General features: G+C 40.3%; 1 protein-coding gene across 4 annotated transcripts in view; it reads right to left on the bottom strand.

Annotated features, from left to right (window-relative positions):
- UVRAG (UV radiation resistance associated) overlaps positions 1-19981 on the bottom strand; it is a 319155-nt gene that overhangs the window by 10114 nt on the left and 289060 nt on the right. For all 4 annotated transcript variants that reach the window (XM_043907751.1, XM_043907741.1, XM_043907747.1 and 1 more), the window contains one exon: positions 18747-18838. In XM_043907751.1, coding sequence (XP_043763686.1) covers positions 18747-18838 — 92 coding nt within the window. The remainder of the gene's footprint in view (positions 1-18746; positions 18839-19981) is intronic.

Below are 19981 nucleotides of genomic sequence, written 5' to 3'. Positions count from 1 at the left end.
TTAGTACAATGAGTAGGTACTCCATAAACTATTAATAATAAAACAATAGCAACTGATATTTATGAAGTGGTATGAAGTATTCTATTGACAGCTTTATACATGGTCTCATTTAATCCTCACATCTCTATGAGGTATTAAGAAAATCATCCTCATTTTGCAGATGAAGAAACTGAGGCACAGAGTTTAGGTAACCTGCCCAAAATCACAAAGAAACTAATTGTGGTTTTCTTTTTTTGGCCACGCTGGGTCTTTGCTGCTTTCTGTGCGAGCTTTCTCTAGTTGCGGGGAGTGGGGGCTGCTCTTCGTTTCGGTGCGTGGGCTTCTCGTGTTGTGGAGCACAGGCTCCAGGGCACGGCGGCCCTAGAGTGCGTGGGCTCAGTAGTTGTGCGTGGGCTTAGCTGCTCCACGGCATGTGGGATCTTTCCAAACCAAGGATTGAACCCTTGTCCCCTGCGTTGGCAGGTGAATTTCTATCCACCGTGCCGCCAGGGAAGTCTTAACTGTGTTTTAACAGAGGGTGCCCGACTAAATAAATGCTAATTTTCTTCTCTTTCCCAATCCATAGGACTTGCCACCAAAACACTCTCCACTCCTATGAGAGGGAGGAATGAGAATCAGAATACTGTTTTTAGGTCAAGTGGTTTGATAATCTTTTCCTTCTCTTCTTGCCTACATTAAGTTTGTGGGGCATTTTTACTTCCTAAGACTTGTTATGCTGTTGTAAGAATTCTAATACATTCTAAGTATCAATTATGAACATACATTCTACCATGAACTGTTATAAATGTGGAGACTCAGTGAAAAATGAAATAAAGAATGTAAAGATTTTCCACCTCAAGAGCATTCTTGAAGCTGGGGTGAATTTTTAGCTCTTTCAGAAGTTTTTTTCTCTGTTCTCTCTCAGATTTGCTTGCACTTGTTTTATCTGTCTACAACCAGATCTCACACTGTAAAGTATTAGGAAGGAGTACAATTCACAGACTCAAATATGTGTCTTTCCCTCCTACAAAATGTTTCCTCTGAGGAACATTACTAGATCACAGCTGGTCAAAATGCTAAATCTTGATTGTCTGGAACCTGGCCAAAATCTACAGCTACAACTCAGTGGAATAAGAATACTTAAAAAGAAGGAAAAAACCCCACACTTTTAAATAACATTTGATCTTCTTCTTTCTCCCCCTTGTAGCAAGCTATGACCTCATGGCAGTGAGACCTCTACATGGAGGTGTTTGAGTTGGTTTACAGCCATTAGAAATGTTTGAAGCTCTAGGTACTCCTCTGTGCCAATAGCATGTCAACTGTGCTAAAAAGCAATAATAGTTTCTCACCTTCTTAAAGATTACTGCTTAAATAATGCAGAGCAATGACAGGGCTGCACTGAGTGCCAAAAGCAGGTTGCCAAGGCGAAGCTGAGGTAGAATTACGTCTTTTGGCAGCTGAGAAATTATGACATAAAGTTAGTTTAAAAAAAAAAAGCCTCCATAAATTAGGCTACTAACCTTTTTCAAAATCCAGCAAAGGCTGGGATTTATCTTTCTTCTTTTTCTATCTCAGATCAAGTAGAAGCACAGAGCCTTCTTTTGGAAAAGCCAAACTGAACAGCTAGATCTTATCTCCCAGGAGGTCACTGGAGGTTAATAGTTTTAAGCATGTAAACTCTTGGCCACAGGCAAGCAATCTGAAGGCCTCTCACCATTACAGATAAGTGAAAGTGCTTAATCTTTGCCCTGGATGTTAACAAAAACAAGAAACAAAATAAAAATAGAAACAATCTTGGGCCAGAGCACAGGCTAAAATCTGTACCAATGGTCACTTTTCCCCTGGGCTCAACTTTAGAAGGCTTCCTGCCAGAGTCTGACTAAATAAAACCAGTTTTAAAAAGGAATAACTGAACAAGGGGAGCCTTTAGATTTTACTTAAACGGAGTTCTGATGGAGAGATGAATTTGTGAAACAGAAAGTTCCACCAGCAAAGGATAAAACCAAGCAAGCTGAAGAAATCCATTTTCCCAGGCTCTGTGATGTGAGGGGCTCCATGGTCCTGGGCAACAGGGTCCAGCTTGGAAAACAGAGGTCCCAGCACAGGTTATGAACAGAGGCTGAAGGGGTGCCCACAGCCCGGAGCCCACCTGGAGGCCCGCTTGGTCTCAAGGCTGAGTTCCTTGGGGTCAGGGAATAAACAGTGATCCTCCAGAGAGACAGACGGTCCCAGGAGCTGAGAGGTCAACCACTGCACCCATCAGCTTTCACTTCTAAGAAATCATCACACAAATAACATACTGAAATCACTGGCAAGGCAACAAACATTATAAGGACTGTAACATGGTCTGTAGAAACAGAGATGCCAGGAAGGTTACCTGACAAACCCTTAGAGTATCTAGATAGCACTTGAAATGTGGGAGAGTGATAAGGTGTTTGTACTGAAAACTAGGAAAAAAAAAATCTACTTTTGCCAGGGAAACCAAAGTAATAGCGATGTCACAGCCCAGTTACAGGAAGACCTTGACCAGCTTGATCAAGAATATACAAAGTACACTTGCAGAGACAGAGCGCTAAAGGAAGCGTTAGACTCCAGAGACCAATGACAGAATCTGTGAAATTAAGTCTTTGAAAGACATCGCAAAGCTGAACCACCATCTCATTTCTAATAAGCTCTGACATGAACCGCACCATGAGAAGAAACAACTTCAGTTTGTTATTTTAAAAGAAAAATGGATAGCTTTGCCACCGTATCCAAAGATGCTTAAGGCCTTTGGAAGAAATGCTTGAATGACAGCCGTCACTGAATCGCTGCTTAGAGACTGTGGGACTCCAGGGATAATGTCTTGGGAAGCTTCTCTCTTGGAGCCCTCTGTACTACTATAAGAGGTGCAGTATAAACAGAACATAGCAACACATTATTTACTCCCTCATTCAAATATATGTTGAGTGTCTACTATACACCAGGCATTGTGCACTAGACTTCGGGGATAAAATGGTTGAAAAAAGCCATGGCTCCTGCTTTTGTGGAGCTTATATCAGAGTGGGAGTGGACAGACATTAATGTAAAAATTACAGACATAAAATGACCACCTCTGACACATGCTGTGCAAAAGCGATCATGGGTTGAGAGAGCTTATAACAGAACTGACCCAGCCAAGGCCAAGATCTGAAGGACTAGACTTCCTCACCAGGTGAAGGGTGGATGGGTAGGTGAGAGCATCCAGGCAAAAGGAATAGGATATGTTAAGACCCTATATCAAGAAAGAGAACAATGTTTGAGGACCCAAAAAGTCATCAAGTGAACAGCAGCCTGGTAGATGATAAAGCTGAAGAGAAAAATGTGGTCTAGAGCAGACTATGCAGAGGCCATGTTTAGAATTTTCTCTTTAAGTCATAAAGTGTTTTAGGCTAGGAGTGTGTATGTCTGTCCTGTCTGTCTAGTGGGTAGGGAGAGAAAGAGAGAGACACTAATCGATTGATCTGCATTTTGACAGGTACACTCTGAAGCTGGAGGACAGATGGGAGGGGGTCTGGAGTGGATGCTGGAGGACCGACCACAGGCCGCGCAGTAGTACAGGTAAGAGATGATGAAGGCTTGGGCCAGAGTGGAAATGTGCAGATACAGAGACACAGGCACATTAGGGGAAATCAGAAGAGGTTGCAAAGGTTGGAGTTAAAGAGGAAAGGGAGAATCAAACAGCTTCTTGGCCAGTGTGAAAGACTGGATGGAGATTCGATTTGCTGAAAGCACAGCCCTGGGAGACCATGAGGCTTATGATGGTTCTGGTGGAAGACAGGAAAAAAAACACAACATGGGCACAGACAATGTGCTATGAAAATGTCCAGGAGGCAATCTGAATAGAGGTCTAATATCAGAAAAGAGATCTGGGCTAAAGAGTTACACTTTTGCTTCAATTCAGTGTGGGTGATAAGTAAAAAACAGCTGTAGATAAGATCACTGGGCAGGGGTGGTGAATAAAATCAGAGGAAAGAGGGACAAGGACTGAGCCTTGAGTGCTCCGGTTTTCATGATGAGGCAGAAAAACAGGAGCCTACGAGTGAGATAAGGAGCAGTCAGAAAGGAATGGAGAGAACTAGAGAAAGGTTATAATGACAGGATTCCTGTTCTGGAACCACGGATGCTAAATGATCTCTGTATAAAACATTTTATTCTTAACACAGCTAGAAGAGAGGCTGTACAGAGTAATGGTTAAAGGAGAGGCCCTAAAACTGTTCTTCTGGGATCAAATCTTAGCTCCTCCACTTGATGGCTGTGTCACATTTAAATTATTCAAACCTCTCTGTGCTTCAGCTTCATCTGTAACATGAGAGACGATAAAGGGGCCCTAGTTCACTCAATTGTTGTGAGGATTAAATGAGTTAACTAAATAATACATTCAAAATGCTTTGGGAGGGTACCTGGTTTGCAATAACAGTCATTTGATATTTCTATAATGATGTTACTTCTTAAATATACAGTTATCCCTAGCAGAAGGATTACTGAACAAGCATCATATAAAATGACCTTTAACATCTCCAGAGTTGAAACACAGCTTAAACTCAAAGATCACATGAAGCAGTCAGAGGTACTAATTCTGCAAAGCCCTGTCAGCCTTCTTGAAACTTAGTAGAGTGTTTTAGATCTAGAAAGATATTTATCTGCTGATACATGCTAAAGGATTCCTCCTGAAAAACAAGACTTCCTGCAATAGGGCATCTCCCCTCCAATTCATGTAGGCATAACCACTTCCCAAAGCCCAGTTCAAATCCTGCCTCATTTGTTAAAGTCTTCTTCAACCATATGCCAATTTAAAATGACCTCTCTGAACTCCCTGATCAATACTTGTAATTATACCATCCAACTGATGCTTAACATGATCACTTGTATTTCAACACATATTTCAGTGGACAGTACTGAAATCCACATTCACTCCCTTGTGATCTGCTAGGCACTGGGAATAAAGAGGCTCATAAAATAAGGTTTCTATCATTAGAGTTTCCACTCTAGTAGAGAAGACAGAGTTAGCCAATCGCTGGAACACCACAGTGCTCTGAACACAATATACATTTTGTATGATGGAGGAGGGAGCCAGTAGTCACCTAGAGGAGTCAGCAGAGGTGACTATCTTTGACTGGCCTTTGAAAGAAAAGGTAGAGTCAATCAGTCAGGCTGTGTGTGTATATTAAGGTGCAGAGGGAGTTAAGAAATGAAGGGAAGAATATTTAAGTCAGAATAAAATACAGTATGTGCACAGTCCAACTGTGGAGCCAAGTCTTGTACACAGTGTATGGAAGGGACCTGGCCTTCTATTTTTTGAAACCCACTACTCCACTTCCCAGTCCAAGGGAGTACAGAGCACTTAGTAGATACTAAATGAATATATTTGTTTTATGAATAAGTGGACTTGATTAACTGTACCCAAAAGAAATAATTTGTTGTTGTTGTTTTTGGGCAATGTGTTGAGAAACATTCAGTTAATGTGAAAGAAAAAAAAAAAAAGAAGTAAAAAGAGAACACTCCATGGCTACTTATGAAGAACAAAATTTTCTAAAGATACACTTATAGTAAGTTTAATTGATGAAATATTATGCAGCCATTAAAATGATGTAAAAATATGGTAATGGCATTGGTAATAGGCTTAAGATATGACAGACAAAAAAGCAGTACATACAACTGCAAGGACTGTGCTTCCACACTGCAGCTACACGTTACTGAGTACCTGCACGGCGGCGAGCTGGGCTTGAGATGTGCTGTCAAAGTACAACACACACTGGATTTAGAGGGTTTAGAATAAAAATGGAGTGTAAAATATTAATAATTAAAAATACTGATTACACACCAATAAGTTGGTATTTTAGAATTACAGGAAAACTACTATTAACATTAGTTTGCCTATTCCTTTACCTTTTCTCAATGTGGCTGCCAGAAAATGTTTAAGTTTCTACATATGCAGCTCAGACTATATTTCAGTGGGATATAGATGATATGATCTCGACTGTATAAGTAACACGTAGAAAACTAACTTAACAGTGGTTTCCCTCCCTGGATTGTACGGCTATTGTTTTCCCCTCATCTGTGTATTTTTACATTTTCCAAATTTTATTCATTGATAATCAAAAAGAATGATGAGAGAGAAACAAGGCACAAATGAAAACAGGGAAAAAAAAAATCTCAATTTGGTTCAAAGACTTGGCTGCTGGAGGGTGAGAAAAGCAGCCTGGGGATACCCAAATGACTTTCTCACTGATGGAGGGTTAGCACACAAAGGATGTTGGCCAGCTGTTCTCCATCCTGACTGGAGACAGAGAAAAGCGGAAATGGGTGTTAACCGCAGAAGGGGGCCTGTAAGTTAAATATAGGGAAGAATTTCCTGAAGTGAGGGTGTTTAAATTCTGGAATGAGTTACAGAAGAAGCCTGGTCCCCCAAGGTCTTTTAAAATACTACAGATACCCATATGCCTTGTGTATTCCTGTCTAGAGGCAATGAGATAACTTGTCAAGGTTCTGTCTGAAATAGCTGTCTTAAGAGTAAATAACTCCAATAAAACTTTCCTTTTCATTTATTTTTGACCAGCCTTCACTTTTCATATTAAGGATGCCAGCCAGTAAGGAGTACTTTGAAAGGCACGCCCCTCTGATATGGCTACCTTAAGTAGTACTCTTGAGCCTTCAAAGACAATGTCATTTGATCTAAATTTAAAAACCAGAGTCAGCTAGATGACATGGTTTTTAAGTCCCTTGGGTCACCTGCCAGAGACTAGCTCTGAATTCAGCATGAGCAAATGATGGAGGGAAGGAGAGCAGACAGATCTGCTTTTAAAAAATAAGACTTAAAAATATGTTAATACAGGATAGGGTCTCATTTTCACAGGTGGATGGTTTGGCTTAAAAGCTGAACTATTATATCACTACCTTCTGGTTTTAAAGAAAGATGGGTTCCAAAATTTTCAGTTGACTGAAAAAGTCCATTTTCTTAAAATGTGTCAAACTTCTTACTTTCTTAATCATTTGTTCATTTAAAAAACTGTTGAACTTGATTCTATTTATAAAAAAGAACAGAGAACTAGATCAGAAACAGGTCAGCAGAAACACCATCTAGAGATTTTACCAATGAAGTGATACGACCTTAGGTAAAGCCACTAGTTGCTTCTCCCAAAGTCACATCATTAATGCTGGAAGGAATCAGAAGTATTCCAACAAGCTGCAGAGTAGCCAAGGATACATCTCCTCAGTATTTCAGCATCACTAAGGTCACAGAAATTGAGGCAGCCTCAATAAAAATGGCATGCCTGGTCCTAAAACATCAAGTAAGTCAGTTCATGGCTGAGCACCATCACTGCAGAACACTGTCCACTGAAGCCGGGGCTCAGGCTGTGAGTCCCACGTGACAACGAGACGGAACAATGCATGAGAATATTTTTGTAAGTCTTGTTCTTCAAAATATTTAATTTGTCTTATCTACTCATTCAGATTATAAACTAAACAACTGTCAACTAAGCAAAAGCCGGGAAAATCTCACACTTTTGAATTTTCTTTCGTCTTCTGAATAGTGCTGTATGTAGAGGAGACGCTTAATGAATTGTTAAATGTATGAATAATACTTATAATATTTTGTATAGCCCTTTTTAGTTTATAAACCACTTGGACAGACATTATCTCATTTGTTCCATATAATGATGCTTGGGAAATAGGGCTGCTGCCATTAACTCCACTGAAAAAATTGATACTCAAAAAATTTATGAAAATTAAATGACAGAACTGAAGTTGGAGCCTACATATTCTGATTCCCAAATCCAGTGCTTCTTCCACTGTATTGTGAAGCTTTATAGTCAGTAAAAATTGAACTTAGAATAAAACATTTCATGTATAAAGCAGGGCGGATGGTTCTAAAATCCTGCTTTTATCATGTCTTTTTCTGAAAGAAAGAAAATGAAATTTCAGGAAGGCAAACACTGTGGACAAACATGTTTTAAGCCAACTCATGTGTTTCCCTTAGCTTTCCTGTTTCTTAACCAATGAAGTTGAAACGTATCATAATTTTTGTTTCTTTTCGTCTTAAAGTTCTAAATTCTAACAAAGTTTTATGATTCTTATGAGTTTCCTATCTCTCTGAGGTAAGTGGGGAAAAATAAGCAACAAAGAATGTCTTCCTGTCTGATTTTGCAGTGGTTTTTTTCTAGTACTCTGGATTTGACTTTGACTTTGGGCTTCCCTGGGGAAGGTAATAATAGGTGTTAGAAATTCAGTGGCAGAGAGAGAGAGGAGGAGAGCTGGGGAATGGCAGACAAGGAAAAGAATGGCCACTAACTAATAAGAGGCAGCCTGGCATGACAAAAAGAACATGCAACTAGGAGTCAGATAAGGCGTTGCTGGCCCCAGTTCCATCACTTATTATCATGTGATCTTGGCAAGTCACTTCATATTTCTAAGTATTCTGATATGTAAGATAGTGATCATCATCCTTGCCCTACCTCCTTCACAGGGTTGTTATAAGCTTAAATAAAAACATGGTAAATTCTGCAAAAAAGAAACTTTTCATTTTATATAACTTTTAATTATAGCTGAGAGTTAACCTAAGAAAATAAGTAACCAAAAAAGTAAGCAGGCAACTACAATTGTGGGGTACTTTCCTCTAAAGCTTCAGAGAAAGGTCGTATTAAGTACTTGGGGAAAAGTAGAAGGGAGATGGTGAATATTTTGTATCACTAACGTACAAAGCAGCATGAGCCTTTATTAAAAAATGTGATCAAGAACCATGTTCTATACCTATTTGTAAGGAGATGACTGTAGATATTTTCTTATGACTGTAGATTTTAAAGGAAAAATAAAATACCTATAATAAAGGATGGATTTAATTTTTAAGAGACAACTATGATTTCATTTACCCATGATATAGTTATAATAATACTTACCATTTGTTACTATTATGTGCCACGAAGTATGCTAAGTATTTATGCATTTAATCTTTATATCAACTTTATCAGGAAGGCACTATAATCTCCATTTTACAGATACTTTTAAGCAGAGTTTAAACTTGCCTGAAGTCACAGAGATAGTGAGTGGTAGAGCTACTATTCAAACCCATAGTCTTCATATGCTCCTTAGAACTGGGCAACTGTTTCCCACTCTGGCCTGCCCTGCAATCTTCACATGCCCCAGTCCTCCTCATGTCCCAGGTCCACTAAATGCCATCTCCTTAGTGAAGGCTTATCCAGTCCTCACCTACACCCCACACTTTACACTGGGAAGTAAATGACATCCTTAAGAATGTTCCAGATAACTTCTCCACCTTCCTTCAGTACTTCATACTTTCTGTTGTCTATCACATCTTGTTCCAATTTCAGTGCCTGCTCATCGCTGCGCAGAAGCTGGTGGGTAAGACTTGGTGGAGAGTGAACCTAAGGTACCATGGGAGGACCTGCTATCTCTACCTGCTAAGTAAATGAATGAATGAGGTAGGATGTGAGCTAGATCTTGAAGTGAAATCAACGTTTGGCGAGAGCAGAGGCAAAGCAGGCAATTCTAGGTGGTGGGAACTTATCTGAGAAAAGAACTGAGGTCAGAAATGAGGGAGGCCTGTCTAGGGGTCAGTTGAGCTGGGGTGAGAGACAGTGGAGAGATGTAATTGAGGACTGTCCCCGGGACCTGGATGCAGGAGCCCCCTCACACAGTCTGTTCACAGCAGCACAGCACAGAATCTTCCTCTCAGTGCTAAACATATCGTCTCAGTGGCAGCTGTCAAACAGTGGCTCGCATGTCAGGGAAGCGGTCGGGCTTCCCTGACCACAATTCAGCATCGGCTGTGCATGAGCACGTCGAATGGAATCCTGGACCACCTTCTAGTTAGTAGTAAAAGAGAGGAAAAATGGGATGTTTAAGTGGCATGGTGGTGGCTTTTAACCAAACCATTCAAGAGTACAACCTCTGAGCTGAAATTCTATTTTTCCAATTTGTGTTGCTTGGCAGTCACAACAAGGTTAGTGATTTGAGGATGAGGAAATGGAGACTTCTTTTGGAAAGGATCAGCATAAAGCTGGGAACTTCGCCCCAGGTAACTGTGTTCATGAGGAAAAGGGATAGTTTTATGATTAGTCAGGTAAGATGCTTTGACGTTAGATAAGAATTCTGTCATGTGAAAGAAAAAAGAATAATTTCATTAAAGTAATTTTAATCACACTGTCTTTTTTTTAAGAAACAAAACAAGCTGTCACACAACTCTGAAGCTTAGCATAAGGAGGAATTCAGTGACTGTACTGATCGTCAGCCAGTTTGAAATTCTCGACACCAAAAGAACACACAGCAATCTACTTCCACAGGGACCAGTCTGTGAATGGTAACCACCACACAGAGGATGGAAGTGTTTTCTTTTACAAAAGATGTAAGAGGCTCCCTTAGGAGCGTGAGTTTTTTTACCCTTTGCCCTAAGGAGCACAGGCTGGGGAGGTAATTCCTCAGTTCGTGGCTGCTCTCGGAAATTCTCAGGTTTCCCCTGAGGCTGAAGTGTTTGTTCCAGCTTTGTTTAGGTTTGGAACCTCCAGGCTGCCTTTCCACAGGGTCTTTCCTGGGTTCGTAATGTGGCAGACATTTTGCACTGCTTTGCATCTGTCTCAGCAGTCCGTTTCTCATTACGGCACCATAAAGTGGTGTCTACTATTCATTCAGTGTTAATGTGCTTGGCATAGCTGGCATAAAGGGGCACTATACAGATGTGTGAACTGGGGGCTTAATGGGTTTACCATGTCAGTGCCAGGAGACCTAGACTCCAGTCTTACTGCCACAGGCTCATGGAGAAGCCATGCTTGGAAAGTCATTTAATTTATCTGAACCTCAGAAATGGAGAGTTGCTGGAAACGGTCATGTTTTAGGAGGGAAAAGACAGTCAGGTTGCAATGAGGAAACACGTCTATGTAAGCATTTTGGGTAAATTGTCTAAAGAGACTGCAGAAGAAAGGGATCTAATTTCTAAAGTTCCAGTAACTGGTTGTGATTTTGTTTCTCACTTAAAATATTTATTTTTCCCCCATAATTTTGTATTTTCTGTTTTGTGTTGTTTTCCTGAAAGGGATCCCTAATTGTACAAGCTCAATGTGCCACAAAACCTAGATCCTATTTCTTAAATGAATTTGCACACTAGCCAAGTGGTCTATTCTTTGCCAGTAAAGCTGCTGTGCCTTTTCTAAAGCTGTTCCCGCTATATATGAGGGTGTGGGTATGGATGGAGGTAGGAGAGACAGAAGAGGGAGAACACATACTCAACAGTGTGTGACGTGAGGAGCCGGTATAAGGACCATATGTGAGAGCAGGGGGAGAGGCGGGGGCAGGAAAAAGCTTGGGTTTTGCTCTAGCCACTGGAGCTAGGGAGTGATTAAGATACAACTAAAATTTAAAAGATATGCTGGCTACTGTGAAGAATGAACACAGATGGGACATGAATGAAACCAGGGAGACAGACTGGACTAGTGCAGTGCCAGGGTAAGAGCAGGTGGTGGCTTGGGCTGGGGTGGTAGCAGCAGAGATAGTGGGAAGAACACTTGGGTAGAGATAACAGCATTTTTGCTGATCCTCCTTAGACTGGATCAGGGAGGAGTGAAGAAAAGAAGGAAGGAATGCTCCTCTGGTTTGAGCAACTGGGCAGACAGTGCGTCATTTGTTGAGCTGAAGAAGGCTAGTGGAAGGACAGTTTTAAATGCTGAGGCTGAGGTACCTGTGATACTCCAAGGGGAGGTATCAAGCAGGTCTCTGACTATAGAGCTCACAGGGGAGGCTAACACTGAAAACAAGATGAGGAGCCATAGCGTGTAGATAGCTTTCAAGAGCGGGGCATGAGATCATGTGAGAAGAAAGCAGAGAGAAAAAGAGAGGAGACCCTCAGAACTGTGCAGCTCTCCATACTTACTGATTAAAAAAAGGAGGATGAATAGGAAATATGGGCAGAAAAGAGCAGCTGAGAGGAGGAAAACCAGGGGAAGATAGTGCTGTGGAAGCCAAGAAAGGAAGATGCATCAAGAAGGCAGGAATGGCCAGCAAGGCCAAATGTCACTAAGTACAGACGAGGCTGAGGATGAAAAAGTGACGCTAGGTTTGGCAACATTTGAATTTTAGGCACCTACCTAGATAAGAGGAATTCCAGTACACTGAGAGAACTGGAAACCACAATGAAGTGATTTAAGGAGGAACTGGGAAAAATAGAACATAAACAGACCCATAATCATCATAAAAATTAGTAGCTAAAAACTTATTCTTTCCCTCTCAAAAAATGAAAACCATTAGGTTTTTCAGACTTTAATGATAGGTAATTCCTGTTGTACATAAACTGTTCCAGAGAATACAAAAGAATAGAAAAGAAGGGGGAAACAGCCTCAATTTATTTTACAAGGCTGTTATAATCCTGTTACCAAAATCAGACAAAGATTATTGTATACATAGGCTAGCCTCATCTCTGTTTACAAAAGTAGATATTCTAAAAATATTAGCAAATCATGGAATCTAATTAAAATGATATCAAAGAACTTATTTACAAAACAAAGACTCACAGATTTCAAAAACAAACTTATGGTTATCAAAGGGGAAATGTGGAAGAGAGGGATAAATTAGGGGCATGGGATTGACATTCACACTACTATAAATAACACATAACCAACAAGGACCTACTGCGCTGCACAAGGAACTCTACTCAATATTCTGTAATAATCTATACGGGGAAAAAATCTGAAAAAGGAGGAGTACATGTGTAACTGAATTACTGTGCTGCACAGCTGAAACCATCACAACATTGTAAACGAACTATTAGTCAGTGTTAGTCACTCGGTCGTGTCCGACTCTGCGACCCCGTGGACTGGAGCCAGCCAGGCTCCTCTGCCCATGGACTTCTCCAGGCAAGAATACTGGAGCGGGCTGCCAATCCCTTCTCCAGATCTTCCCAACCCAGGGATCAAACCTGGGTCTCCTGCATTGCAGGCAGATTCTTCACTACTGAGTCACCAAAGGAAGCCCAAATCAACTACACTTCAATAAAACAAAAAAGTGCGTGTGTATGTGTAATGGAATACTATGCAGCCATAAAGAGAATGAAATGATGCCATTTGCAGTAACATGGATAGACCTAGAGATTACCATACTAAGTGAAGTAAGTCAGAGAAGACAAATACCATACATGATCACTTATACATGGAATTTGAAACATGACACAAACAAACTTACCTAAAAAATAGAAATAGACTTACAGACATAGAGAAAGAACTTGTGGTTGCCAAGGAGGACAGGGGCTGAGAAATGGACGGATAGGGAGTTTGGGATTAGCACATGCAAACTATTACACCTGTTGCTTTTCAGTCGCTTAGTCGTGTCCAACTCTTTGTGACCCCATGGACTACATACAGCACACCAGGCTCTGCTAATCCTTCAGTATCTCCCAGTGTTGGCTCAACTCATGTCCACGGTATGTATTATATGTAGAATGGATAAACAACAAGGTCCTACTGTATAGCAAAGGGAACTATACTTAGTATTCTGTAACAAATCATAATGGAATGAATATGAAAAAGAACATATATATATATGTATGACTGAATCACTTTCCTGTAAAGCAGAAATTGATACATGGTAAATCAACTATACTTCAATAAAGTAAATTTAAAAAATTAGCAAATGAAATTCAATACTATACAAAAAAATAATACATCACAATCAAGTAGAGTATATCCCAGGTGGCAAAGATGGTTTAACAACAGAAAATATGTTATTAGTTATTAACACAGTAAAGAAGAATAAATATAGTATTATATCAATAAATATAATAAGCATTTTATAAAATTCAAAATGCACACATTCATAATTTCAAGAAAAACAACTCTTAGAGAGCTGGGAACAGAAAGAAACTTCCTTTTGCTAATAAAGAACATCTATCTAAACCTGTAATAGAATACTTAATGGTGAAAAGAAGCATTCTTTTTAAAGTCAGGAATAAGACTACTGTTATTATATTACTGTATCACTATTATCCACTAGTGTTGCTCCTCTTCCATAGAACATGAGAACAAAAAATAATAAAAATTGTAAAAAGAGGAAGAAATAACAACGTCATTCAAAAAATGATTGTATACACAGAAAAACTCAAAAGAATCTAAGATAAACTATTGTAATTAATGTTTAGTAAGGTTGCTGGATACATTCTCCAAAATACAAAATCAGTGGTGTTCCTTTATACTAGCCACAAAGAAGTTGGATGCTATAATAAAAAATTTACAACAGCAACCAAAATGGTAAGCTACCAAGGACTAAGTATATAATAAAAGATGTGTAAGGCCTTTATGAAGAAAGTTTTAACACTTCACTGAGGTGTGTTTAAAAAAAAAAAAAACATATAAAGAGATACCATGTTCACAGAAAGACTCAATATCATAAAGCTGTCAAATCACTCAAATACAATTCATAAATCAAGAAAAGCCAAAAGAGATTTGAAGAAGGACCGTAAGTAGGTGCCTCACCAGACCAGATATCAAGAAAGTTGGGGAAATCTTCCTTTCCCCTTGCTTTGAAGGAACATGATTTAAGAGTAACACTCTTGGCCTCTCTCCATCCTCCCACTTACTTGCTCTTAGGGGAAGAGGGCCTTTTCTGATTGGTGACTTTAGAGGGAAAGATAAAACCTGGGTATTCTTGGCTTAGCCCCATCTGGGTTTCTGCAGGAGTCACCGGACAGCTCTCTACAGTATAGTTAAGGGCTGCTTGCTGGCGGGGAAGCCTGGGGTTCTCCAGTTCACATCCTGATTGCAAGAGTAGGTTTAATTTTGAGTGATGTCTTTGCAAGCGCTTTCATAATAGATCTAAAGCTGCATTTTCCAAGTGGCTTTATCAGTAATAAAACTGACATTTTGATTTCTGTTAGTCTGTCTCATATCTCCTCTCTCAAGTGGTTCCAAATGTTAGGAGGAAGAGAGATACTCAAACCTCAGTAAGACTTATAGAAATTACACCTTATATTAATTAAAAATATGGTACTAGCCTATAGATAGACTATAAAACAATGAAACAGAATAAGGAACCTGGAAATAGATCCATATGTAAGTTAACTTGATATATGAAACAGACTGCATTATCAACAGTGGATAAAAGTTAAGGACTCTTCAATAAATGATACTGAGACAATGTGCCGTCTGTACTGAGCAAGATTTATTTTAGTTGGTTGATCAGGCAGTGCAGTGAGTTGCCTCTCTATTTGATTATTTTAATTTACCATTTGTGTTATAAAACCTTTCATGATTTATGTACCTTGTTTGCAACCAGATCACAAATCCCTTGAAGGTAGGGCTTGAGCCTCATACTTACTGTTACCTCCAGAGTACCTATCATGGAACTGAACACTGACAGTGTTAAATACATGCTTGCTAGCTCACTGTTAAAGTAATAGTGGGAATTTCCCAGTGATCCAGGGCTTAAGACTCTGTACTCCCAACGCAGACGGTACAGGTTTGATCCCTGGTTGGGGAGCTGAGCTTCCACACACCACACAATGTGGTGAAAAAATTAAAAAGTAACAGTAATAATAATGATGATAAAATAATTATTATTTTACATTAAAACTTAGTTCCTAGTCTTCATTCCTCAGGGTATACAGGTCTATGTCAACACTAACTTTTTATGATGATTTTGATATTCTGAGTAGAATTCTTTCAACAACTGTATATTTGATTAAAAACAGTCTTGTCTAAAGTCAGACATCCATATTTTTGAAGATCATGCGACAAAAATAAAAAAACAAAGTGACGGTAAATCACAGGTGTCACTTTATTATCCTCAAGGCCTATCCTGACGGCACAGAAGAAAATGAAACTATTTTTGTACTTTCCTCCTCACAAATTATTTTTCCACCTACCATCTCATTTCATCCTCACCACAAACCAGTGAGATGGGCAGGGACTGCAGATGAAGAAATTACATTTTAGAGAGGCAGGAGTTTAAATTCAGACAGCAAATCAGAAAATTAAAGTGACATGGTTATATGGATAACGTATTTACCTAAGGTTTTTAAAAACAGGTCATGACACTGTACAAGAGGCAGGGATCAAGACCGTTCCCAAGAAAAAGAAATGCAAAAAGGCAAAATGGTTGTCTAAGGAGGACTTACAAAGAGCTGTGAATAGAAGAGAAGTGAAAGGCAGAGGAGAAAAGCAAAGATATACCCATTTGATTGCAGAGTTTCAAAGAATAGCAAGGAGAGATAAGAAAGCCTTCCTAAGTGATCAATGCAAAGAAAGAGAGGAAAACAATTTCATGCAAAGATGGGCTCAATAAAGGACAGAAATGGTATGGACCTAAAAGAAGCAGAAGATATTAAGAAGCGGTGGCAAGAATACACAGAAGAACTATACAAAAAAGATCTTCACGACCCAGATAATCACAGTGGTGTGATCACCAAGCTAGAGTCAGACATCCTGGAATGCGAAGTCAAGTGGGCCTTAGGAAGCATCACTACGAACAAAGTTAGTGGAGGTGATGGAATTCCAGTTGAGCTATTTTAGATTGTAAAAGATGATGCTGTGAAAGTGCTGCACTCAATATGCCAGCAAATTTGGAAAACTCAGCAGTGGCCACAGGACTAGAAAAGGTGAGTTTTCATTCCAATCCCAAAGAAAGGCAATGCCACAGAATGTTCAACCTACCACACAATTGCACTCATCTCACATGCTAGCAAAGTAACGTTCAAAATTCTCCAAGCCAGACTTCAACAGTATGTGAACTGTGAACTTCCAGATGTTAAGCTGGATTTAGAAAAGGCAGTGGAACCAGAGACCAAATTGCCAACCTCTGCTGGATCATCAGAAAAGCAAGAGAGTTCCAGAAAAATATCTTACTTCTGCTTAATTGACTATGCCAAAGTCTTTGACTGTGTGGATCACAACAAACTGTGGAAAATTCTGAAAGAGATGGAAATACCAGACCACCTGACCTGCCTCTTGAGAAACCTGTATGTAGGTCAGGAAGCAACAGTTAGAACTGGACATGGAACAACAGACTGGTTCCAAATAGGAAAAGGAGTACGTCAAGGCTGTATATTGTCACCCTACTTATTTAACTTATATGCAGAGTACATCATGAAAAACACTGGGCTGGAGGAAGCACAAGTTGGAATCAAGATTGCCGGGAGAAATATCAATAGCCCCAGATATGCAGATGACACCACCCTATGGCAGAAAGCAAAGAAGAACTAAACAGCCTCTTGATGAAAATGAAAGAAGAGAGTGAAAAAGTTGGCTTAAAACTCAACATTCAGAAAACTAAGATCATGGCATCTGGTCCCACCACTTCATGGCAAATAGATGGGGAAACAATGGAAACAGTGATAGACTTTTATTTTGGGCTCCAAAATCACTGCAGATGGTGACTGCAGCCATGAAATTAAAAGACGCTTGCTCCTTGGAAGAAAAGTTATGACCAACCTAGACAGCATGTTAAAAAGCAGAGACATTAACTTTGCTGACAAAGGTCCGTCTAGTCAAAGCTATGCTTTTTTCCAGGAGTCATGTATGGATGTGAGAGTTGGACTCTAAGGAAAGCTGAGTGCCAAAGAATTGATGCTTTTGAACTGTGGTGTTGGAGAAGACTCTTGAGAGTCCCTTGGACTGCAAGGAGATCCAACCAGTCCATCCTAAAGGAGATCAGTCCTGGGTGTTCATTGGAAGGACTGATGTTGAAGCTGAAGCTCCAACACTTTGGCCACCTGATACGAAGAACTGAGTCACTGTAAAAGACCCTGTGCTGGGAAAGATGGAAGGCAGGAGGAGAAGGGGACAATAGAGGATGAGATGGTTGGATGGCATCACCGACTCACTGGACGTGAGTATGAGTAAACTCTGGGAGTTGGCGATGGACAAGGAGGTCCATGGGGTTGCAAAGAGTTGGACACGACTGAGCGACTGAACTGAACACTGTGATAAATGTTGAAAAATCTGCCATGAATGATGAAATCTCTAAACTTAAAACAACAAAATTCACATAGCAAATGAGTAAAAGATCTGGGACTCAGAAGCCAGTGCTCCTTAGAGCAAACCATGCTGCTCTCAGGTGTCTAACTCTAAAGGCCTGATCTGAATGCACATAATTTTCTAAGTTATTGCCCATCATCCAAGGGTTCAAATTACTAAATGACTAGAGCCAACAGCTGTCCTTTTATTCAAGTCAAGTTAATTATCTAATGTCTTCTTTGCATCAGATGGTCCCTTTCCCCTTGTCTTTTGAAGAGGGCCGTGTCCATCCTGCAAAGCACTTTTAGGCAGCAGCTTGCCTGTATGGTTACAACAGGCACTGACGTCACACGTGAGAAACCTTCCCGTACGTCTGTCCCTCCTGGTCTCAGACGACGTCCTGACAGCTGACCTACTGCTTGTGTGCTTTCTTCCCTTTATTCTCAACCACTGATCCTGATGTTTTTTACTGTCCTGGAGGTTCCATGTCCCCCGTTTACAAATCACATGGCTGTCCTTCAGCCTCTGCCTCAACCATGCATTCAAGAATTCCTCGCCCAGCCAACCTTCCCATGTCTAAACAATACCGCCTCGAACCCACCCCCCTCCCAAGGGTGCTTCCCCCTCTTAACCAGACTGGAGCTTAGACCTATACAGGTATGACGGCTGCCTTTTCTTTTCTTCAGGTATCTCACTACAGAAGAAAACCCAGAAGGCAGGTGTGGAGCAGAAATCAGGCAAGTTCCTCTGGATCACTATCCACATTGCGGTTTCTGGGTATGGCAGAGAGGGGGTACTTACCACCTGACCATCAGTCCATGCTCCATGAAGTTTTTCAGGTTAGGAAGGGTTTGCCGCAAGTCTGGAGTCCCTAGTCCATGTTGATATCTTAGCTGCAAAGATGGAAAGACAGAATTAAATTTTGGCAGATACTAGGCAATGCTTCCCAAACATGACCCACTAAAGAAGTCGTCCCCCTCCCTCTGCTTTAAACTCTAATGAGGAAATGTGACTGTATGATCCCAACACCATCCCAACCACACTTTCTGGATGGTGTTTAAAGGGAGTCTGCTCACGTTCTGCTCCCTTGCCTCCTGAAGTGAGAGAAGACTAAGAATGACCAACTACATGGAATCAGGATTATATCCAAGACCCCTGTAGAGTTTGCTACCATCAATCCCAGGGTTACATACCATAAAGCCAGCATTTCATTTTAGGTACTGAAGGCTGGGATTACACACTCTGAGCACATTCAGCCCTTCTTTCACTGACTCTTCCCTTTGTAGAATCAAGAATAAGGTTCATGTTGTATGTGTCTCTGATGCTCAAGTATCTGACACAGTGCTAGAGCTCATTTCATGCTTATTAAACAAATAAATGGAGAAGGAGATGGCAACCCACTCCAGTATTCTTGCCTGGAGAATCTGATGGACAAAGGAGCCTGGTGGGCTACAGTCCATGGGGTTGCAGAGTCGGACACGACTGAGTGACTAACACACAAACAAATAAAGAGCAAATCACTTTTGGCAGAGGCTGTGCTTTATGTTATTTCTCTCATGCTTCTAGCTTTCCTTTTTCTCTAGGACCAGAGAACAGAGTTGCTATGGCCTATGGCTAAGATCTGCTCTTAGTTTTACTTATTTCTGCTAGAGGCCGTTTTTCTACAATTCAGTGCCCTTCTAAATGTCTTGGGTAACCTACTAAATGGTTTTCATTTGTCTGTTCCTGCCTCCTCTCACTTTGTCTCTGAAGACTATTTGCTTCCTCACCAAGCATAATAAAGATCCGAGGTTAAGTATAATGTGCATATTCATACACACACACATGATGTCAAATACACAGTAAGTGTACAACACAGCCCTGTAGAAATGTTATTTTTCAAATGACATAATATATATGAAGAAAGGACTTTGTAAACTGCATACTGATGTACATATATGAAGGGTCATCTGCCTTAAAGTTTTGCTTTTCCAGCACCTAATATAAAAGTGGCTAAGTTAAACTTTAAATATTTTCCTCTTCAAAAAAATAAAACT

The sequence above is a fragment of the Cervus elaphus genome, chromosome 1 (assembly GCF_910594005.1).
Source record: "Cervus elaphus chromosome 1, mCerEla1.1, whole genome shotgun sequence".
Classification (NCBI taxonomy): Eukaryota; Metazoa; Chordata; class Mammalia; order Artiodactyla; family Cervidae; genus Cervus; species Cervus elaphus.
The sequence above is the reverse complement of the archived record's forward strand: the minus strand, read 5'-3'. Positions and strand labels throughout refer to the sequence as shown.